General features: G+C 37.3%; 2 protein-coding genes across 3 annotated transcripts in view; one reads left to right on the plus strand and one right to left on the minus strand.

Moving 5' to 3' along the window:
* Positions 1–10,434, minus strand: part of GPR137C (G protein-coupled receptor 137C) — a 77,922-nt gene extending 67,488 nt beyond the window's left edge. Inside the window, exon 1 of the mRNA XM_037832705.1 lies at positions 9,941–10,434. Coding sequence (XP_037688633.1) covers positions 9,941–10,357 — 417 coding nt within the window. The 5' untranslated portion in view covers positions 10,358–10,434. The remainder of the gene's footprint in view (positions 1–9,940) is intronic.
* A 599-nt stretch (positions 10,435–11,033) lies between these two features.
* The window catches only part of TXNDC16 (thioredoxin domain containing 16), a 153,972-nt gene continuing 140,080 nt past the window's right edge, over positions 11,034–24,925 (plus strand). The window contains exons 1-4 of one of the 2 annotated variants that reach the window (XM_037832707.1): positions 11,034–11,214; positions 20,581–20,698; positions 21,311–21,619; positions 22,619–22,701. In XM_037832707.1, coding sequence (XP_037688635.1) covers positions 21,457–21,619; positions 22,619–22,701 — 246 coding nt within the window. In that variant the 5' untranslated portion in view covers positions 11,034–11,214; positions 20,581–20,698; positions 21,311–21,456. The other variant, XM_037832708.1, reaches the window with a different exon arrangement.

Genomic DNA, 24,925 nt, shown 5'->3' on the forward strand with positions numbered 1-24,925 from the left:
CATTATGATTTCTTCCTTTGCCCACGTGTTTGAAAGTGTTAAAAATTTCCAAATATACTTTCACAAGTTATTTTTGTTACTGAATTGTAACTTAATGCTTTCAGGAGAGACTGTAGTCAATGAAATTCCAGTTCCTTGAAATTCAATAATAGCTAACAATCAACACTATATGCCATGCACCATATGGAAGATTTTACATGAATTATATACTTTAATCCTCACAATAATTCTGAGGTAGGTACTACTATTATTTTCATTTTTATAGATAGGAAATAGGCATGGAGAGGTTAAGTAACTTACGCAAGGTTGCACAAGTGGTAAGTGGTAGAGCTTCACTTCTTACAATTTCTTCCCAAGTTTAGGTTTTATTCTTAGAATAAATTACAAACAGAGTCCTGTAATTTTTCTCCAGCTCAATTCCATTTAGGTATAATTTATGTACAACAAAACTGCACCCATTTCAATTTGATGAGTTTTGACAGATGTGTACACTTGTACATCCACCACCACAATCAAATACCCAGAATATTTACACATCCCCTGATTTCATCCTGTCCCTCTGCTCCAGGTCCCAAGCAACTGGCAGTCTACTTTTTGCCACTGTAGATTACAGTGCATTTTCTAAAACGTAATATAAGTAGAATCAATAGCACAACCTTATTTTTGTCTGACTTCACTCAATATACTGATCTTAAGATTTATTCATGTTATATCAGTAGTATGTTTCATTTTTTTTACTGTTGAGTAGTATTCTTTTTTAATGGATATATCATTTTTTTAAAAAATTCATACACTTTCAATAGACATTTGGGTTAATTTCAATTATGGATTGTGAATAAAGTTGCTAAGAACATTTATTTGGAAGTTTTTGTTTGAACATGCTTTAATTTCTCTGGGGCAAATATCTAGGAGTGTAAAACAGGTTTATGATAGACCTGTTTTACTGTTTAAAAACTGCCAAGCCATTTTCCAAAGTGGTTGTAAAACTTCACATTCCCACCATCAATGGATGAGTTCCAGTTAATCCGTATCTTTGCCAACATGATTAGTCTTTTGCATTTTTTCATGTGCTTCTTGGCCATTCATATATTTTCTTTCGTGAAATGTCTGTCCTAATATTTTGGCCATTTTTATTGGATTGCCTTATTATTGAGTTTTAAGAGGATATAAGACATTCTAGATATAAGTTCTTTGCCAAATATGTGTGCTGCAAATATATTCTCCCAATCTGTGGCTTGTCTTTTCATTGTCTTTCAATAAGCAAAGGCTTCTAATTTTGGTAAAGCTTTATGTCAGTTTTTGTTTTGTTGTTTTTTATGATTCACACCTTTTGTTTTCTACCCCAGAAATCTTTGCCTCCTCCAAGGTCACAAATATTTTCTATTTGATTCCAGAAATTTTAGCTTTTACATTTACCTCTATGACCCTTATCAAGTTAATTTTTATGTTTGGTATGAAGCAAGAGTCAATGTTCATTTTTTCCCTCTTATAGATACCCAATTATTCCAGCACCATGCGTTGCAAAACTTTCCTTTCCCCACTAAATTACCTTGGCAAGTTTGTCAAAAATCAATTGACTAATACATGTGTGAGTCTAATTCTGGATTCTCCATTCTGCTCCACTGATCTATATGACTTTCTTGTCCCCATTAGTAGAATGTCTTGATCACTGTAACTTTACAGTAAGTCTTGAAACCAGGTACAATGATCCTCCAACACAGTTCATCAAAATTGCTTCAGATATTCTAAGTATTCTGAATTTCCACACACATTTTTAATCATTGTGGCAACTGTTACCAAAAATTCCTGCTAAGAGGGACTGCATTGAATATAACTATATGTCAAACTGGGGAGAAATGACATCTTAAAAACAACAGAGTTTCCAATACTTCAACAGGTATATTTTTCCACTCACTACTTAGGTCTTCTTTAATTCTTCACAGTAATGTATTGTAGTTTTCAGTGTAGAAAACTACACTGAAATTCTTGTATATCTTTTATTACAGTTATTCCTAAATACTTAAATATTTTGGCACTATTGTAAATGGAATTGTTTTTAAATTTATTTTCCAATCGTTTTCTGCTAGTATACAAAAATATAATTATAACCTGCAAACTTGTTAAATTCACATAGTTCTGGTAGTTTTGGGAAGTTAACAGGATTTTCTACCTAAACAACCACATGATTTACAAATGGAGACAGTTTTGTTTCTTTCTTTCCATTGTTTAAGCCTTTTTTTTTTTTCCCTTGCCTTATTGCAATGGCTAGGATCTCCAGCACAAAGCTGAAGTGAAATGCCTTGTATCTGGCCTAGGCAGTAAGCTTCCAATGTTTCATCATTAAGTGTAGTATCAACTGTAAGTTTTTCATAGATGATTTTTATAAGATTGAGGTATTTCCCTTCTATCCCTAATTTGCCAAAAGTTTTTTTTTAAATCATGAATGGGTACTGAATTTGTCAAATTCTTTTTCTGAATCTAATGAAATGATCATATGGTTTTCTCCTGTATACTGCAAATACAGTTTATTATACTGATTGATTTTTGGATGTTTAACCAATGCTGCATTATTGGGATAAATCCTACTTGGTCATGACTATCCTATATATTTTGGATTTGATTTGCTAAGGATTTTTGCATCTATGTTCATGAGGTATATTTGTAATTATTTTTTCATTAATGTCTCTAATTTTGTATCATTTAATCCTCATAAAAATCCTATGAGGCAGGCATTATTATCCACAGTTCTAGAAATGGGGAAAGAGGCACAGAGAAAGTTGGTAATTTGCCCAAGGCCACACAGCTGGTATGTGGTTGAGATGCACTCTCAATCCACTGACACTAATTTGTTGAGTACTGCTTTATGTTCTATTCTGTGGTTAATTTTTAAAAATGTTCCAAGCATTCATAAAAAGAAAGTGTACCCTGTTGTTGGATATAGTGTTCCATAAATGGTCATTAGATTTTTTTTTCTATTTCCTTATTGATCAATATCTTTAATGATTTTTTCTGCTTTATCTGTCAGTGTTGTATGTTAAAATTTTTCCAATAAAATATTAGATTTCTAAATTTCTCCTCGGAATTGTTAATTTTTGCTTTAGCATGGCATGATATATCTTTACTCTCGTCCTTTGTCTTTGTTATAGGAGTATCCCTTATAAATAGCACATGGCTGATTTTTTTTTTTAATGCAATATGAGAAATTTTCTTTATTCAGGAGTATTATGTCATGACATTGGCTAGAATAGTTTTTTTAATCTTTTGAACTTTAATCCCACCTTTCTCATGTTTTTTCTTTTTTTTGTTACCTTGTTCTGAACAAGTGCTACCCTAACCCTACCATACATCATTTTTATCCCCTCCTCCACACTAGTTAGAAAAGTTATATACTTTTCCTGTTTTTAATTTTCTTTTGAAAGGCATATATTCAACCTAAGGCATGAAGTTAATATGTTTAATCTCCGCCAAACAACATAGGACCTTACAATGTTTTAATCCACTTATTCCCCACCTCCATTTATATATATATACTATTGTCCAGGATTTTAGTTTTGTCAGTTTTTTTAGTCCTATTATGTAGAAATTGTTCCATATATTTGTTTTTAGATTTACCTACATATGTACCATTTTTCTTTACTCACCATTCCTTCCTGTATTTTAGACCTTATCCTGAGATAACTTCTCTTCATTCTTATGTATATGCTTTAGAATTTCTTTTAGTGAGTCAGTTGTAGACCCTGTGTTTTGTCTCAACATGATTTCACTGCACACTTACTGTTGACAATTTCATTGTGGGTAAAAAATTCATGGGTTGCTGGCTATTTCCTCTCAGCAGTTTGAAGATATTTCACTAGCTTCTGGATTTCTTAGTTACTACTGAAATAACAACCCTCAAACTAACTTTCATTCTTTTGTTGGTAATATCTTCTCTGTCTAGTTACTTTGAAAAATATTCTTTACCTTTGGTGTTTTGAAATTTCAGTGCGACGTGTTCATTTTCATTTAGCCTGCCTTGGATTTATCCTGCTTTCTGAATCTATGACTTGGTATCATTCATAAATTTGGGCAATCTCTCAGTCATTATCCCTTTGAATAACTGTCTCTGAAATTTCAGTTAGATGTTGGGCATGATTGTTAATTACGTCCTCATTCTCTCATCCCTTGTTCATATTTTCCATCCTTTATTTCTCTAGGCTATAATCTGGATAATTTTTAATTTTCATATCTTCTAGTTCACTAGTTTTTCTTTTTAACTGTTTAATCTCTTGTATAACCACAAACTTCAGTTTCCAATTTTATCTTTCATTTCCAAAAATGATTCTTTCTAAACCTACCTAATTGAGTCATTTCTTTATCATATTCTTAAGTCTTTCTTAATTCATATTAATTTCTTAATTCATATAAACATTATAGCATGAATTTGATAATTCAGATATCTACAATCTTTATAGGTCACATTCCCTAGTTTGATTTTTTTATTTTGAGCTCATGTTCCTTGGAATTTTATTTGTCAGTATTCTGGGTTTAAAGTACATTCGTCCAAAGATTTGCATTTGCTCCTTCCTAGTGTTTGAGGTCACTGTCAAGCCAGGATAACTTCAAACTACATTTTCAGGTTGGGTTTTTCTTTTCTCCCCAAGTCAGACAACTAGTGTGAATTCAAGCTTCAAACTTGTGTGATGACAGGCTTGTTATGTGTTATCAGGGAAAACTTTTTCTTGCCCTCCCTGTACCCTCATTACCATAGCCAGGACAGAGACAGGCACAAATTCCACCATCAACCTCTGAGGATTTGCCTGTTTTTCCTCTAAGGTGTACACTTCAATGATTCTGGCATTATGCTGGTGGGGATAAGGTCTCAAATCAGATGTCTCTGCAAGGTATTGTTTCCAGTGTACCCCCTCCCTGACATATAAAATTAACACACAGGCTTTAGACTAGCAGGAAGCAGCTGATAGCCATCTCCCATTCCCAGGTGTAGTGTTTTATCATTCTGCATTCACTTTGTGAGTATGCGTGTGTGCTTTCTAGCCTCTACGGAATCTCCTTGCTTACCAGGTCAATTATGGATTGAAAAAGATGAAATACTCTACCCAGCCTTGTTAGGCATTTCTCTGAAACTGTGGTCTGCCAGATGGCCCTGGCTTCTACTTTTCTAAACTAGGAGGTACAGGTCATATGCTGAGGAGGAAGCGAAAAGAAAGGTTTTGCTGGAAGATGGAAAAAGTTTGAAACAGTGGACGATGTTAAATCAAGTTAAATAGGGAAGTGATGATATCCAGAAAAATTCATGGAGAGATTACTTGACAAGACGTTGTAGTACCTTGGCTATACAATAGTCCTACATTCTGATACATATTGTCCATATAATCATGGGCAATTCACAACCCACTTCTATCTGCCTATTTTTCATACGGGTTGTGAAGATACGTATTATGAAAGTGCTCTGAAAATATTAAATCGCATAAAATGTAAGCCATAATAATCATGTCATATGCCACAGATATGAATCTGAAACTTTGGCTTCAGAGATGGTCTCAGAAAAACATAAAATCAAATCAGTGGATAAAAGTTTAACACATTCAGATAAAAACAGTTTATTTGTCACAGTTCTGGGTTAAAAATCAAACACTGAACTAAACTACCATTTCCAGTAGAGTAACTGATTCATGATGTGAGACTTGTTTCAGACTTTTCTATTTAACAGAAGTTGCTGAAACCAAATTAGCAAAGCCCTAATTACTATGGGCCACTTGCCATAATATAAAAATAGTTTTGCTGTGCAAAACTCCATATTAAAGTAGCTTAATTAGTTAAGATTTTACCTGTTGTAATCAAAATTAAGTTTTTCTGATTAAACCTAGATAATCCAAGAGCATCTGAGCATTCATACTTTTGGGGATTGAATCATGCCCCTCAAAAAAGGCATTCCTGTAGGTGTAGACCCATTGTAAATAAGATCTCTTCAAGGTGTTACTTCGGTTAAGATGTGGTCCACCTGAATCAGGTGGGACTTTAATCCAGATTACTGGAGTCCTTCATAAGGAGAGGGAAAGATGGAGAGAGAAAGCCAGAGGGAGCAGTCAGAGGCTGGAAGTCAACAGAACCCGGGAGAAAAAGGAGAAGATGCACCATGCGCATTGACATGTGACAGAAAAGCCAGAAGATACCAACCCCTGGAGGAAGCAAGCTGTCTAGCTTCTGAAACTGTGATGATAAGTCAACTCATTGTATGGCATTTGTTTTAGCAGCAGGAAAACTAAAACACATACCCCAGGGAATCTTTTAGGCAGAAAATATAAAGACAATAGAACCCATGTAAATGATTTACTTCAAATATTCATCAAAATAAAATTAATCCCAAAATATTAGACAGCTAAATATTTTCAAGATTTTGGCCTTTATAGATTGCCATTACCATTTTCACCATTGTTCTAGTTGCTATGACATAAAAACATGATAAAGTAACTTATCAAAGAGTTTCCATTTTCATTGGTGGGAATAGTTTTATGAGCAATCACAGAATATTATAACAAAACAAACATACTTGTAAGTTTAACTGAGTGTTACTTGAAGTGCCATCAATATTTGAAGAATATATCCACTGACACTTACCATGACAGCTTCCATGGATGTTACGAGTTAAGACTCAGAATGTAATTTTCCTAGTTGTATTGGTATTGTGATTAGGTCACTATACTTTGTCCTGATTAAGCAACTGGCACTTATGTTAAAGAATTGCAAGAAAAAAATGTCAATATGAACCTTGAAGATGAACTCATTGATTTTGGCATACATCACCATGCTCCAAAAATAGTATATTCTCAATTGTCACTTTAAGACTTTTATATGTCTTAATGGCAGATACCATTAGTTTCATCAAATAATCTGTTTTAAAGACTCTGAAGTCTTTTCTGGTAAAGGTACATGTTCTACTGATCCTGCCAGAAAAAGTTCAATGGGTGTTTTTAGAGTAGTGCACAGTTTTTTCCCCAAGTATCTACTTCCAGGAGTTTAAGTTGGAAAGCATAATTGTTTCAGAAAGGGCCACTTTCCCTTACCGCATTTCCATTCAAGTGTAGTCACCAGGAGAAAGAAAGGTTTAGACAGTTCTGATTTTTTTTGAAACTTAGTAGTTTTAGAAGACTCACCTATATGTGTTCAAATTTCAAATCAGTGATAGTTGTTTTACTAACTTTATTTTTATATTGACCCATAGTTGTCTGTAACTAAGTCCTTGAAGTTAGAATGTTTCAGTTAGTGAGAAATGGATACAACAAATGCTTTAAGCAAGTTAAAAGTAAAATTGAATTGGTATTTAAAATGATAGATTAAAGAAAGAGTGATCTGGTGATCAATAAACACAACTACTGAAAATAGATATGGGGTCTTTTGGCTAAAAACAAAACAAACAAACAAACAAAAACAACATCAGTTAAGTTCTGTATTTGTCACCACATAAACTTTCCCTCACATTTCTGTTATACTGTGAACTCATTTGGAAGCTTTGTTAATTCAGAATGATCAATGGAAAGTCTACTTCCAGTTACCTGAGATTGAAATAAAAATTTGAATTCAAACACATTTAAATAGAAGTTCCTCTGAATTTTCTCTAATGAATAGGAAGATGATTTCTAATTATTTCTTTTTACACAGGTCCTCCAAAAAGTTGAACATTTGTTCTCTTAAATAGTTATGTCTTAAAATCGTTAGTTTGATTAAAAAAGATTAGCATAGACAAACAACCCACACCCTTTTTAAGAGACAATGGGGATATTAAAAACAACAACAAAAACCAAACAAGCAAAAAAAACTTTAGCCCAGGCCCAGCTTCTTCCGAAATTATATTTTTCAGATTAATAGTTTATTGTTTTTAAGTACATGACACAAATAAGAGATTCATTTAACAGAAGACTTCTAGACATTTAAATTTCTCACCAGCTTGGAATATCTGCAATCCAAAATCTGAAAACCTAATCTATATACTCTGTGTATTTTAAGTTGTAGAAGTGTACTTTTAGCATTTTGAGCTTAAATAGAGGATACTTTTTTTCCTACTGTGACAGTGTTTAGCCACTTTGTGTTTACCTGGAAGTGAGAGGTATTGAGTGGGAGAGGGCTCAAGGGAAGCTTTTGGGGCACCAGAAATGTTCTATATCTTAATCTGGGTGGTGGTAACATGGGTTTATACATATGTAAAACTTCATCCAGTTGCACACTTAAGATTTGTGCACTTTACAGTATGTGTTTTATCTCAAGAAAAAAAAGTAAAAAGAATGTTTAGCCACTTTATGAAATGTCCAACCATTTAAAATGAATCATCAATATGATTTAATAAGTCATAATGCATAGGGGGAAAACAAGTTATCTGATGCACATGGCGTAAGGATTGCCAGTCACTTTTATGTAAGCTAGCTATTCCTGAAGCTAGAGTAAAGCTTCACTTATGAGAGGTCACTGGTATTCTATCAGAAATGGTGGCAGGAAGAAGACAATATATCAGTGTAACTATAAGAAAATAGAGTGTTAAAACAGTTAGAACTAGAAGATCAGAACATAGTCAAATCAGTGATGTGACTATGGCATGACCATCTGATTTATGATTACCCATGCCTTTTATTTCTGCTTCTTACTGTTTGGGTTTTTGTCATTGTACGCCTGGACTTTCAAAGGATATGCAAGGAAAAAAAATTAAAGATAAATTAATTTTGTTCCTTGTTTTTATGCAGTTATTCCTGCATGATTTTTTTAAAATTATGTATTCTATTTACTATCTATTAAGGGAGAAAAGAGTTGGTTTATACAGGAGATATAAACACCATATATATTAAATTTTTTTTACTTTTGTTTAAACTATGTTAATTCTCATCACCTCCAAAAGCCTTTGAGAGGATTAGCTGCATAGGCCAATATCGTTCTATATTAGCCAGTACTAAGCATATGATGTCACCTTGTTTTCTCCCCTCCTCAAGCTTTGTTTTGGGGGAGGGGACATTATTTGGGCAATTCTCGAAATACTGTAGCTTAAATACCATTAGCTGACACACATAATTGACAGCCTTACACTCCCAAACCTGTTTGAAATGGGTCAAATACGTAAAGCTGCAGAACAATGCCATCCAAGCAGCAATTCCCCATAAAGGAGAAAGGGGGTGTGATTAGGTTTCAGCTATTAAGCAAGTTATTGCAAAAACAGTTTGGTGGTTTGTTTCTGCATGGGCACAGGTTAGGCTGGTATTTTCTCTCTTAATTAGCGCCAAGATAAAAAGAGACTAGGTTGTAAGAGGTTGGATAAATTGCCAAAGCATAAAGCAACTGGGACAAAAATTAAGAGCTTTACGGAGGTCCTCATACTGACCCTCAGCATTGGTTACTGATCGTTAACCCTGCTGAAGAACTATCGAACGGAATTTGTGTGAGGCTTATCGAGCCACGGGAAAGGAGATGCAGGAGGGAATATAAGCTTCTAATAAAAGAAACGCAGCAACAATAGCAGAGGAACAGCTCTGCCTGGTGACGTAATGGCTGGCAGTAGTCCAGCTTCAGCATTGCTGCTGCTACCTCAGCATCCAACCTCCCTTAACACAGTCCAGCTTCGGCAGAGCTACCGGGGCTGCTACTTCTTGCGATGCTACTTTGTTGGTGCCACTAACGCCTTACCTTAAGCGGGCCAGAACACCGAACAAAGGGCTGTTTTAGGTTGTCAGAACACACACTTTCGCTCACTAACCCTCTCCCCCCTCAATAACCAAGTCTATCCGCGGCTTAAGTTTAGGGCGAAAACACTGATGCACACTACAGGCGTGCCTCAGTTTCCCCAAGCTGGTCTCGAGTCCACCTCTCCCTGCCCACCTCCCCAAACCCCCGGTCTTCAGACAGGGAGGATCAAGACGCCCCTGCTCACCCACTCGGACCCCACATGCCGGTCCTCCCGCCTTACCTCCGCCAGGTAGAGGTTGAGGAGACAGAGCGTGGAGAACTGGAGACAGGAGGGGAAGCAGTAGAGTAGCCAGTGGGGGAAGAAGTGCAGGTGAGCGGGCGGCCGGAGCAGGGGCAGGGAGCCGCTGAGCGAGAAGGCGGCGGAGAAGAGGGTGGTCCTGAGTGCTGCCCACAGGAGGCAGAGAAAGAGGCAGAGGCTCTGGTAACTCAGCCGTCGCTCGCGGTACAGGAGAAGCCGCCACAGCTGCAGGTAGGCAAAGGCGAAGAGCACGGCGTAGAGCAGGGCGTGCAGAACGCTCAGCCCCAACTGCACGGAGCCGGGCACCGCGGCGCCAGCGACGGCGCCTCCGCCTCCACCGCCTTCGCCGGGCGTCGAGGGCTCGCGGCCGGCCGCGGGACCCGACCCGGACACCCTCATGAGGGGGTTGGGAGTCGGGCGAAGGAGCGCGGGAAGGAAGGGGCCGGACTCGGAGCCGCCGTCGAGGAGGAGAAAGATTTCCCCCTTTCCCCCCACCCACTCCAGCCTCCAACCCTAGGAAGCGCCGTGACAGAACCCGGAGCCCCACGCCAAATAGTCTCCTCTCCCCCGCCCCCCCGGGGGTCTCGGCTCCTCCTGCTCCGGTTCGGCTGGGTAGCAGCAAAAAACAACTCTCGGCTGGAGACAATCAGCTGAGAAACCCGAGCATTTGAGGCGCTCGCTCCGCACCGTGGGCTCGCGCGGATTGGCCCAGGCGGGCACGCCCCCTGCGCGCCGCGCTCGGAAGGCCACGGGCCGCAAGACCCGTCGCTCGAGGGCTCCAAGATCTGATTGGGCGTCCGCTTTCCACGCTTTCTCCTCCCCTTCATTCCCAACCCATACTGCTGATTGGCCCAGCAACTGCACGGCTTGCTCGCGCCGCCGGGAGTACTTGGTAGCCGTCAGTCACCTGGGGCTGCTCTCGCTCCGCCTCCTCCACTTTCCATTGGCTGGAGAGCACCACACGTAGGGAGCACGAGGAGCGGGAGGAGCTTAGCAGGTTGTTTTTGCCCAAAAGGCCGACTCCGCGGGGCGGGTGGTTGTCGGGGGCGCCGGGGGCGGGGCCTTTACCCTTCTCGGATAGGCGGAGCGGTTCTCGGCTCCGGGGCGAGCAGGGCCTAGCCAAGCCTTAGTGACTCGAGTACGAACCCGCTTTTTGTCTCCTCCTCTGTCGTGTGACGGGAACTGTCTGTGGCCGGGCGCCCGCGGGGACCGCCAGGGTCCTTGCAACTCAGATCTTGCACTCAGGTCTCGGGCAGGTAGGTGGCAGCTTGGGTCCTTCAGGCGCGGGGACTATGGTTTATGCCTGCGGGGACGGGGATTCAGGCCAGCAATGACCGCACCACCGAGCTCTGGAATCTGGTTTAGCCTACCCGCTTCTAGGGCACCAAAGATGCTTCACTTGGATGCTCCTGAGGGATATTTTGTGCCCTGTCGTGGACCGTGGGAAAAAGCTTCTGAGGTTAAAATTGGATAGAGTGTTGTCGCCACATTGCTATGTTGTGGAAGTGAGCCCTTTGTGGGAACAGGAGATGGAATGAGGCGAGGGGTGAGCTGAAGCTGTAAGTAGAAGTCCCTTCCCTCCCTCGGGAAATGTTCTTTAAGGAGTAGTATTTGGATGAAATGGATGTTGAAGCTCTCTGTGGGAAGGGGGAAGGTGGTGCTTTGCAATTTAGAATTTGGGAGATGTCAGTATAGGATTAGGCAAAAAGGCAGAAACAAGAACTGTAAGTGTTTGATAGATGTCTAAGAGAGAAGAATAGTCTTTGCTCCTTAAATTCCACGTTTCCTTGAAGCCTTAGTTTTGTATGGGCTGAATGGTGGTCCTGTTCCTGGGGCTGAGATACAAAATAAATGCTATATTATGTTACTGCTGTAAATGTAGGAGGAATAAAATAAGATCTCCCAAGGTATATCGAGCTGACTTAACATTTGTCGACTTTTTTTTTTAAATATTTTATAATAAAATGATGAAAGTAGTACAAAATAAAGAGAAAATAGTTTGTGTTCTCCTTAGAATGAGGGGCGCATCACAAATTTGGTATCCCTGTGAAAATCTGCTACATTTGCTGGAGAAACCAAGATCCACCCATTTCTAACTCACTGTCCTTTGGCCTAATGCTTTTATCCAGGACTGGTGTTGCTTCCTTCTTTCCTAGTTTATTGTTCCACAGGGGACTTTAAAATCTGTTTTTATACTCCACATTCTGGACCAGTTCACCCAGGCACCACGCATTGGAGTGATTTGATTCTTTATTGGTGTGCTGACAAACTGTGAAAGAAGTGTAGGCCTGGCACTGATATGGCGACATCTTTCAGGTAAAACATTCAGCTGAGTACTTTGTGCAGTGCACGGTGGAATAGGGTACAATGTGCTGTAAGAAGTTACAGGCCTAATCAAACATCGACGCCTTAGAGAAGAATCTCGCATTTATTGGTGCTTCAGAACTTCACCCCATGGACTGGTAGAAAATGTGGTTAGGGCAGGACACAGTTTATTCAATTAGGGGACAGAATGCTCATGACAGCAGTCGAGGTAATTGCAGTTATATGCTTAAGCATGTCAATTAAGCATAGAATCAATTAAGTTACATGATTTTAGTGCTTTTCAAAATCAGAGGAGGCTCCCATTCTCAGGCATGCCCTGTTTTTTTTAGGTGATAGTTTTAGATCATGAATAGACTTTTGCCATGAAGGGGTTTTTCTTTTTCTCCTATATTCTCTACTCAAAGTGATACTAAGCAACTTCTGCTTAGAAGCCACACTAATTTTTTGCTTGTGAGACTTTTTTTCCCCATGTGTCAGGGCAAGTCTGGATGGCTTCTCTTTGCTCCCCCCTTTTTTTTTCCTCTCAATTTTTGGTGCGTGTGTGTGGAGGTGCAGTCAGAGGGTTTTGCTCCAACTGCTTTAAAAGAGCTTTGAAGGGGGAGGAATGACTCCTATTATTACCTCCCTTGGATCTTAAATGATAAACTGTGTTGAGATCTAATCAACATTTTGTTTGAGTATGGTTCAATGAGCAGGTGTCTCACTGTTCTTCAGTAGCAGCATTAAACTGTAATTTTTGACAGAATGTTCTTACAGGAATTTTGTTAGCCTTGTATGCCCCATTTGTTGCAAAATACAAAATGTGTCTTTTCCCATTAAGGGTGACTGCACATCTTGGTATAATTTGTTTAATGGTTACAGTTGTTAATTTCCTCTTTTGCCTGAGAGGAAGAACCGTTAATTTTATGGTTACTCATAAGGGGACTTGGTCTATAAAGGGGTAACTAACCAAGAGTCTCCTAGAACGGTTTGCTGCCAAAAATTCTAAAATGCACAATGGTTGAATATTATTATTCAAGGAGGGCAGATTACTCTGACATAGTGATATTTCAAACGTTTAAAAATAGAAGAACTGTTTGCCAACTGTTTTTGTTTACAGGACCCGGTTTCAAAATGGGATTTCTCTAGCTGTACCACCCACCTATGGAACACATAAGGGCAGGAACCAACCTTTCTCCCCTTACCAGCAGGAATACCAGGGTTTTTTCATTTGGAGTACTTCTTCCTCTCTGTCCTACTTTTGATATTTTGGCCTTGAATGAAGCAAACTTTTGTTGCCATTAACATTTTATTTGCAAACTTTAGCTGTTTTTATACTGCGGCTTCACTGCCCTGCCTTTATAGTGCTTGCTATCTTCTTGTATTTGTTTTTAGTTACAAGTATTTATTCTTTCCATCTTTCAAATTACTTGTGTACATGAACTTGTTTAGAATTTAGAGATGAGACAAAAGTTTCATCTTGTAGACCAAGTTTTTTTTTTTTTTTTGTTCGTATCAGGAAAGTGGGTTCTATTCCCCTTACTTTATTTTTATTTATTTATTTATTTATTGTACAACAAAAATTTATTGGCTCATGGTTTCAAGACTAGAGGAAGTCCAAATTCAAGGCTTCAGCAAGGCAATGCTTTCTCCCCAAAGTCTGTAGCATTCTCGTGCTGGCTGCTGGCAATCCTTGGGGTTCCTTGGCTTTTTTTTTTTAATCTTCATTTTATTGAGATATATTCACATACCACGCAGTCATACAAAACAAATTGTACATTCGATTGTTCACAGTACCATTACATAGTTGTACATTGATCACCTAAATCAATCCCTGACACCTTCATTACCACACACACAAAAATAACAAGAATAATAATTAAAGTGAAAAAGAGCAATTAAAGTAAAAAAGAACACTGGGTGCCTTTGTCTGTCTGTCTGTTTCCTTCCCCTATTTTTCTACTCATCCATCCATAAACTAGACAAAGTGGAGTGTGGTCCTTATGGCTTTCCCAATCCCATTGTCACCCCTCATAAGCTACATTTTTATACAATTGTCTTCGAGATTCATGGGTTCTGGGTTGTAGTTTGATAGTTTCAGTTATCTACCATCAGCTACCCCGATTCATTAGAACCTAAAAAGGGTTGTCTAAAGTGTGCATAAGAGGGCCTACCAGAGTGACCTCTCAGCTCCTTTTGGAATCTCTCTGCCACTGAAGCTTATTTCATTTCCTTTCACATCCCCCTTTTGGTCAAGAAGATGTTCTCCATCCCACGATGCCGGATCTACATTCCTCCCCACGAGTCATATTCCACGTTGCCAGGGAGATTCACTCCCTGGGTGTCTGATCCCACATAGGGGGGAGGGCAGTGATTTCACCTTTCAAGTTGGCTTAGGTAGAGAGAGAGGGCCACATCTGAGTAACAAAGAGGCATTCGGGAGGAGGCTTTTAGGCACAATTATAGGGAGGCCTAGCCTCTCCTTTGCAGCAGCAGTCTTCCCAAGTTGTAAATCAATTTTGATCAGTGCTGATAGGAGCATCATACTGAAGAATTCATGGTCCCTTCTAGGCCCAAGGGAAAAGAATCTGCACATAGTTAGAAGGTGTTTGTCTTGTCTGTAGTATTAGAAAACATGCTATGGCAAACATTTGCCTGTAACTTCCCCCTTTTGGTATTGGTTCCTATTGTAGTTACAGTCATTTGCATTTTTGAGTCCTTTTCTCTTTTAGAATTGTCCTACAATTTCCTGTGAATTCTTTGAAATACCCTGCTTTAAAACTTATGATATATATTTATGTTCAGGCCACTCTTTTCTTAGCCTTTACTAAGACCAGATATACCGATAGGACTGCGCCGGGTTATGCTGCAGTGACAACCCCAAAGCTTCAGGTGTTAAAAGCAACAAGGTTTATTTTATGTTCATGCTGCCAGTATGTTACAGATCAGCTGGGAGTTTTGCCCTGTGTTGTCTTCTTTCTGGGACTTGGGTTGATAGAGACCATTTTGTATGTTGTCAATCATCATAGTAGAGGGAAAGTGTGGCATGTTTTATGACAAACATATACTGGCTCCTAAAACCTTCCAGAAGTTACATATATCACTTGGTATATTTTATTGGCCAAATCAAGTCATGACCATTCCTAACTCAAGAAAGTGGGAAAGTATAATTTTAACGTGTTCAGAAGAGAACTAGAAGCATTCGGATAGTCTATCCTTCTTGTCAACAATTATTCTCCTACCTACATGTAGTTCACACTTGGCCCTTCCCGGTTGAGATAATCCCCAAATTTCATCCAGTCACCAAGTAAAGTTTGCAGTCTAGGATCTCTGAGAAATGCCCAGTAGTGGTGATCTCTTTATTAGTTTGGATATAAATTACCTGTCTTCCACCTATTATTGAATATATGGGGTGGTGTAGAGAGAGAATAAACATTCCCAATTGGAAAGGGAAAGAATGGAAGACATATACCAGACTTTAGTCTGTAGTAATTTTGGAATGTTGCTAGTGCTCCAGTTGTGTTCCCTGGGTTCTCTAGGTCAGTGCTTCTCAAGCTATCTGTGGTGTCTGTGGTGAAGAATCTGATTTTTTTTTCCCTCTGAAATTTCCAAACTATGCTGGTGAAAGACCAATTGAAAAAAATTCCAGTCTACCTTGAAATTTTTGTAAAACATGAAAAAAAGAATCATAGGAAAAATAAAATGAATAAGACATCAAATTACAAGCCCAATTTAAAATTGTTATTCGATTCAACAGACATGAATTTATAGCTACAAAAGTTCTAAACATTTACTCTCAATTACTGTATGTATCTCATTGTGGATCAGTAACAAATAGTTTGGATCGTACCCTGTGGCATTGCTCTCCATGGTCTTTGGCTTTGCCTCATGAGAGGTCCTTCCTTCTCCATTACCCGTGGACACATCTGAAGTTGGCTTTGGAGAATATGGCCTCATTTTGTGGCCGAGTGGTTTCGTCAGCCTGCTTTCTGACCATAGAAGGGGCCTAATGATTATTTTGAGTTTAGAGTAGCTGTATCTTGGATAGTGGTTCTTCTGAGTCTTTGTTTCAGTTTCTTACTAAGCACAATCAATGGCAGCCATCACACAGTATTAACCTTCTGTCTTCCAGGTTCTTCTTAGAACTGTAAGTTAATTAGCCTCATGAACATAATATTCATTATAAGTTCATTAGGTATATGTTGCTTCCAAATTATTGTAGTGACAATTTTGTCAAATATTTTGCCACTCCTTAACGTGGATTGTTTGCTGAGCTCCAGTCTCTGATAAAAGTTTTCTTGGTTAGCCCAGAACAGTTAACTTGATGCTGGCCCCTCAACCAGTATCTTGGGGTTTTTGTATAGGCACACTTCACTCCTAGTTTGTAATAACAGGGAAGATAAGCTAGATTATTTTGCAGTAATAACCCTTCAAATCACAATGGCTTGAAACAAGATTTGTTTCTTCTTTATGTTACATGTTCATAAAGCTGGGGCTCTCTGGATTGTGCTCATTTTGGGACTCCTGCTGGCAGAACAGCTACCATTTGCACATTTCTGGTATCTAAGCCTGGTATATCACAAACTAGTTCTTAAAACTGTTGCCTGAAAGAGACATATACCACTTTTACTCACATTTTATTGGCTAGAGCAGGTTGCGTGATGGCCATAACTAACTTTACCGAAACTATTTGTACCACACTAATGAACTACCACAACAAGGTAACAAGGTCATATTTCTCCCAAGTTACCCATCACTTTTTTTTTTCCTTTTTTTTTGTTTTTTAATTAAATTAAGTTTTATCGAAATACATTCACACACCATACAATCATCCATGGTGTACAATCCACTGTCCACAGTATGATAACATAGTTATGCATTCATCACCACAATCTATCTCTGAACATTTTCCTTACATCAGAAAGAACCAGAACAAGAATAAAAAATAAAAGTGAAAAAAGAACACCCAAATCATCCATCCCCCCATTCCACCCCATTTGTCCTTTAGTTTTTATCCCCATTTTTCTACTCATCCATACACTAGATAAAGGGGATGTGATCCACAAGGTCTTCACAATCACACTGTCATCCCTTGTAATCTATATTATTATATAATTGTCTTCAGGAGTCCAGACTGCTGGGTTGGAGTTTGGTAGTTTCAGGTATTTACTTTTAGCTATTCCAAAACATTAAAATCTAAGACGTGTTATCTATATAGTGCATAAGAATGTCCACCAGAGTGACCTCTCGACTCCATTTGAAATCTCTCAGCCGCTGAAACTATTTCATCTCATTTTGCATCCCCCTTTTGGTCAAGAAGGTACTCTCAGTCCCACAATGCCGGGTCCACATTCATCCCTGGGAGTCATATTCTGCATTGCCAGGGAGATGTACAACCCTGGGAGTCGGGTCCCACATAGGGGGGAGGGCAGCGAGTTCACCTGTCGAGATGGCTCATTAGAGAGAGAGAGGGCCACATCTGAGCAACAAAGAGGTACTCAGGGGGAGACTCTTAGGCACAATTATATGCAAGTTTAGACTCTCTTTTGCAGTAACGAGCTTCATAAGGGCAAGTCCCATGATCGAGGGCTCAGCACATCAAACCGCCAGTCCCAACATTTGTGACAACATCAGCACCAGTCCAGGTGAGGATGTCCAACACATCCGTCCTTCCCCCAGATCCTCGGGGCTGGGGAGGGGGAGGCTGTAAATATATTTTTTATTATCTGCCCAATTTACTCTGGGATGTGTCACTATTTCACTCCAGCCTATACTAACCTACCGTATCTCACTTCCTATTCTAAGTTCCATGCAATTGTGGTGTTTGAACAAATCGACTGTAGAGTTGTACCGTTTAGAAAATTTAGATCTTGTACCAAATAGATAATCTCTTCCCTTGGTCTCATATGGAAGTTGAAGTTTTAAAACACAATCAGTTTCAACCTTTACCCTTTGGCCTGGCTTGCCCTGGCCTTAACCAGACCTGCTTCATTCATATCACTAATTGAAGTCTGGGCTCTTTTTCAGCTTTTTTTTTAACAGTGGCTGTATGCACTAATACTGACATTCATATCTGCTGAGGTCTAGCTCTGAGTTTCAGGTGTCTCAGAGATATACATTGTTCTAGAGACCAATCAGGTTATATGCTAGGGGATCAGCACCTCAAAGTTTAGAGATAGGCATTACAATTCATATCCATCACTTTTTTTGGTATTTAGACTTTTGAAGCATTAAGAATTGTTTTTGATTCTCTTTTGTAATCCTGGAGAAAAGAAAAATCAATACCTTATGTATCTTTGTTTTTACTCTCTTCTTGCTGACATTCTCTTTCCCTACCCTGCCATCCACACACTTCCCTTCTCTTTAAAGATCTTTTTGTGAGGAGAGCATGTTCTTTGGGCAAATGCATTTGTTTTTTTTTTTTTTAGTTTTACGATTCTTTTTTCGAGGTATAATTGATGTTCAATAAAACACACATTTAAAATGTGCAATTTGAGTTTTGACACTGTAAAACCATCACCTCAATCAAGATAATGAACATATCCTTACTCCTCTCTGTAATTTAGTCTTCCTTATATCCCATCCCCAGGCAATCATTGATCTTTCTATCATTATAGATTAGTTTGTGTTTCCTACAATTTTTTTATCAATGGAATTATATAATATGTAGTCTTTTATTGCATGACTTCTTTCAGCACCAATGTTGTATATGCCAATAGTTTATATCTTTTTGTTGTTGGGTATTATTTTATTGTATGGATATACCACAATTTGTTTATCCATTCTCCTGTTCATGGATATTTGGGATGTTTCCAGCCTTTGTATATTACAAGTAAAGCATCTGTAAATATTTGGGCATAAATCTTTGTGTAGACATATGCTTTTAATTCTTTTTGGTAATTACCTAGGAGTGGAATGGTTGGGTCACATGGTAGGTATATATTTAACTTTTTAAGAAACTGCCAAACAGTTTTCCAAAGAAGTTGTACCATTTTACATTCCCACCAGTAATTTGCGAGTGTTCCAGTTGTCTAGCACAATATTTTTATGTAATGTATATAGTCATTTAACTTAAAAGAATTCATGCATGGAATATTTATGGGAAATAGGAGAGAAGCTTTGCGTGGATGGGCAAATGCATTTTATTTTCCATGTACGTGTGTGGCTGCATAGGGATACATTGGGTAAATATGAGTAGAAGGTATGGAGATTTGATTATATACAAGTAATAACTTTTAAAAAAATGAAAGTGAAAAGGTACACTATTTAAAGAGTCCGATGGTTCTTTAAGTCTTCAAAAGCCCCCTTGTCATCTCTTTCCCCCTCTAATTTTTCCTCCTTTGAGGCAATTACTTTCAACCACTTACTGTTTCTTCTGACATTTACCTTCATATTTCCAATAAACATGAGTTTTGGTGTTGTGAAAATGTTTTGGCTCTCTTTCATCTCTTTCCCCACAAACCACATTCTCCCTAACTTTCTATCTCCCCATCCTCCTAACCGTGGTTACTCAGTGTTTAATTTACTATGACCATGTAAACTATTCCTAGTTGGCCTGTGCAGTATTCTCTGTGTTAAGTAATTTTTTTAACAGTTAAATCTTGTCAAAGGTGATGTCAACTGCAGAGGTCACTGCTGAGTTCCTGCCTCTAAAAATACTTAATAATTGCCAGTATCTCTAATCGACCAAAGGCATAGTACTTCCACATATATAATCTCATCTGTCTAATGAGACGGAAGATGTGTAAAGCATTCGAGCGTTGGACGTGTAGTTAGACCTTTTGTTGCCACAAAAAATTATATATTTGATGTACTTCTCATAATCCTTACCATTCTACATTGAGATTTTGAACTCTTGAGTCATTATTATTAAAAATTGATGGCAAATTTTGTTCATTGTTTGATACAAACTAACTTGAATGAACAGAAATAAGAGGAAGTAATCAATGAGTTATTAGCTCTTTTAGCTCCTTTGTTAGGGAGAGGTGTTGTGCTTATTGATGGTATTGAATGAGCAGAGTAAATATCCATTTTAATATGATTTTTTCTCACATTTCCATTCTCTCTCATCTTATTCTTTACTCAGAAAGTCTATCCATATCATTATAAGTATATAAAAATAATTTTAAATATTTTTTCCTGTTGCCTGTTTTGAGATATTGAGCTTGCATTTGAAAGATATGGGATCTGTTTAAAATTGAAAATAAAACAACATTCTCTCTTATACCTGTGGGTGTAGCTTTATCTTTTATAAGTATGAAGAGATTTTTATATTATATTATACTAATTTTTCCTAAACTATCTTCTTTTAAACCTAGGTAATATAGATCGTCAATAGAAATATTTCCCAAAAGAAGAAATTGTTCAAGAGAAATGTGAAAGTAGCAAAATAAAAGTCAAAGAGAATTGACAGCAGATGCAGAGAACAGCATTGAAGTAAGTATATCATGGAAAAAGATGAAAGGAGCATATATAGAATAAATTTGAGTCCAGAAAATAGAATTGAATTAAAATAGTTGGGAAAAGGGCCATGGATTTTATAGGCTTTTAAAGATATTCAAATTTTTAAGGTGTATAAATAAATCTAAGTTTTAAACATTATAATATATGCATATTTAGAAGGAATGGTCTTAAATAGTTTTAATAGATATCTTCTAGGGGATTTAAAGTAAAAGGAATGTAAATGTAGTAGGCATGTATATTAGATGTCACTCCCATGTTATTGGTATTAAATAATTATTTGAGTATTTATTATAAATCAACTAAATAGAGAAAAAATATCCAGTTTTAAAAAATGGATTGGATAATGTTTGAGAATTTATTTTAGAACCTTTAAAAATGACAGCTTAACATATTCTAGTAAATAGCTGTAAAACTTAAGATACTTAGTATTGCATTTTGTAGATATCATTGCAAGGATCAAAAATAAATTGTATTATCATATTAATGTCAGTATAGGTCACTCCTCAAATATATACTAGAAAGAAATAGTAAAATACTAGTAAAATCCAAATAATATAAGTAATGCCTTACTTTTTCTTTTTGCAGATTTTGCCTCCTTCATTCATTTAACAAATTCATTCAACAGTCAAACTTTAACGAAAACCTATCCTGTGACAGGTATTGTGCTAAGCACTAAAACACATCAGTGAACAAAACAGACAAAATCTCCTGTCTGAATACAGCTTGAAGTGATGATGTCTTCCAGCTTAAATATATTCAGAGTTGGGATCTCTTTTGTCATGATGTGCATTTTTTATAAGTCAACAGGAGACATTCTACCAGAATTGAGTCCTCACAAATATTTTAGTACACTGCAACCAGGAAAAGCCTCTTTAGCTTATTTTTGTCAAGCTGGTAAGCATTTTGAAAATTCTAATATGATTATTGTGATGTTTGTATTGCTATTTAATCAATATGCTCGGTGGCAGCTTATTGTCAGGATTTATAATATGTGTCATAAAGCTGCTACTAGAATATGACTCTGGATTTGAATTCCAACTCTGCCACTTGACCTGCTGTATGATCTTGGTCAAGTCACTTAACCTTTCTGTGTCTCTATTTTGTCTATTACCAGGACATGGTACTTGCTCTATAAGGTTGCTATGAGGACTTAATGAGTTTATTCACTATGCTTGGTCCATATTAAGTACTTGATAAGAATTAGCTGTACTAATAAAATAACACCTGAATTTCACCTTGTCCTTTCTGAGTGAATACTTTCTTATATTTTTAGCATGTAAATATTTAAAAACAGTTTTTTAACTTTATATGTAATATTAATCATGCTCTGGTTTAATACGCTGTTTTAGCTATACGATTAATGACACTGAATTAACTAATATAACGATTGAATATAACTAATGATTGTAATGGTCTCATATAAGTCCTCAGGCCTTAAAAATTCTATTCTTGAAATTAATAAGTAAAGTGAATCCACATTTCTGTTGGCTCCCTTATTATAAATATAATTTGAAAATGATAGCTAAAATCATTTTGATAGGTTTGTGTGTATGTACTTGTGTGTTGTATTTATAGTATTATACTCAGAAGAATAATGCCAAATGTTAAGTTTAAATTAATCATTTATCCTCCTCATTTTAGAAAGGTTTAAGGTAGCTTATAAAGTTAAAATATGTCATGAAAAAACAATATAAATAAGAATAATGAGGCAATAGGAAATAAGGGTATGAAAATATGTAACTAGTTGTGTTTAATTACTTAATTATTTTTTGTCATTGCAGACTAGTTGGGCAAGCTAATATATTTCTTATTCAGTTTTGGGCTTTAATTTTAAAAAATGCACCCTTCCTAAGGGACAAGTCATGAATATTCAATAATATTTTCTTATTTTAGATTCTCCAAGTACCTCTGTATTTCTTGAAGAACTGAATGAGGCTGTTAAACCTCTCCTGGACTATGGAATTTCAGTTGCAAAGGTAGAAAGATATTTGTGCTAGTAAAATATTAGTGACAAACATTTTACAACTCTATGACTTGAGTAAATATCTAAAAATATTTAATTATTATATTCTACAACTTTTCCCAAATTGGGAAGATATTATTTTGTACAATTTTTTCATAAGACTAAAAAGAAACACAGAAGATAACCCAGAAAATATTACTGTGTAAATTAGTACATATATTCTTTAGCTTAGAATTTAATTTTGCTTTGTAAACCTTGCCATTAGGATTATGGTGACATTTTTCATATCTATAGTTAATTTTTCTGTTTTGTCTGATATACATCATAATGAATATCCACAATTCAACTGTGGAATTTCTGTTAGCACAAACTAAGGTATCAAAGTTGAGATAATTGAAGTATTTTTTTTCTTTCCTCTTCTAAGTGTTTATAATCGCTTTTATTGCAGTTTCTCAGATTTATTTTTAGAACAAAGTTAAAACAATCCTCCTTGAAATTACATTTTTTTTTCCTCAAAAAAAAGTTAAAGTTTGCCTTGGAATATTAAGGAAAATTTCTGTATGCATCCGTGGATTGTGTAGCTACATGAGCCTTTCATTTAGTTTAAACTTAGAATTTGCACTTAAACTGAATAAGATATATATAACCCAGTGGTATTAAATTGTTTCAGATTAGCATCTGCCTGACTTTCTGTGTCCATTTATTTTTTCTTAGTTCATCAGCCTTTCTTCTCTGAGAGATGGCTACTGTCCTGTTGGTCTCTGCAGCTAGAGTTCTCAGGGCTGGAAGCATAGAAAGGTTAAATAGCCTTGGCTGCATACTCTAAGCATATGTGTGTGTGTGCACGCTTCTGTGTATGTCAATTCTGTATATATAGAGGTCTCAGTTAACTTTGAACAACTATTTGGTTACACTCTGGAATGATAATGGCACTCATCTTTGAGGCACTCTGAATATCAAAGTTTTAAACGGAAATTTAGAGGTGAAATAGTGGGTTGGTATGATACTCAAAAGGGACAGTCATGTTGTGTATCTAGTAACTAGTAGACTAGTAGCTGGAGTAGAGTGTTCAGGTTCATGCCCAAGATGTTGTGTTTATGGACTAACATGACTTAAACTCTTGATTTTACAGCTGAGGACATTGAGCTATATGGAAAGGAGACAGTAGTGAATATGACAGACCCATATTGAGAACTTAACTAAAGTCCCTTGCTCATAGTGGATACTCAACAAATGTCTGTGGGATTGAAATGAGTCTACTATGTTTAGTTTTCTTTTGTATAGAAAGATGAATATGACCCAGTCTTATTTCTTTGGAGAGTTTACAACCTAAATGGGGGGATAAAATATGTTCACAAATCATTTTAATAACTAGCAGAACCTGGTCATTCTCATGAGGGAGATAGAAATAAAGTGCGAAGGAGCTTTCTTTAAAGGAATGACAGCTTGTATCTGATTGTTTGGGTGGAAAGACATATATGGTATTGGGAAAGACTTCGAAAAGGTAGCATTTGAGATTATTTTCAAAAGTTAAGATTTCAGAAGGCAGAGGTTTATGAGGTCAATACTAAAATATATATGGACTAAATGTTCCAGTTAAGACAAAAGTTGTTACACTGGATACAATAACAAAACCCAACTGTATGCATTTTTTAACATTTTTAATTGTGAAGTGTAACATATTTACAGAAAATGATAAATTTCAAAATGCCATTTAACAAGTAGCTATAGAGCAAATTTCAAAGTGTAGTATGGGTTACAGTTCCACAGTTTCAGGTATTTCCTTCACAGAAGGATTTTTATGCCTGTCCCCTTTCAACTCCAGTTGCATCTTTGAGGAACACTAAGAAAGTCTTCCCAGTCATGGAGTGCCTTTCTTTTCTCTTGTGATTCTTCTCAGCCACTCTTAGGTAGGAGCCCAGTTCTGCTTGTCTTTCAGGCATGTTGTCAGGCAAAGCCAGGAGCTGCAGTTCTCCTGCAGCTGCTGGATTCGTGGAGCTGCAAACCTGGTTGGGACCCCTGTGGGCAGAGTTTGTCAGATGATGGGATTGGCTTTAGGGTGATGGAGTAGGAACATTATGTTGGGAATCTTGGGCTAGAACGTGGGGGTCTTTTTTTCTGGTGTTGGGTTATTTCATAGAAGAAATGTGTGCTCCCTGCCTAGGATGATGACTGTAACATAGATTTCCAGTTTAAGGCTCAAGTCCTGGGTTTCAGGCTGGGTTTCAGGTTTAAGT

Source organism: Choloepus didactylus, chromosome 4 (genome assembly GCF_015220235.1).
Source record: "Choloepus didactylus isolate mChoDid1 chromosome 4, mChoDid1.pri, whole genome shotgun sequence".
In the NCBI taxonomy this organism is placed as follows: Eukaryota; Metazoa; Chordata; class Mammalia; order Pilosa; family Megalonychidae; genus Choloepus; species Choloepus didactylus.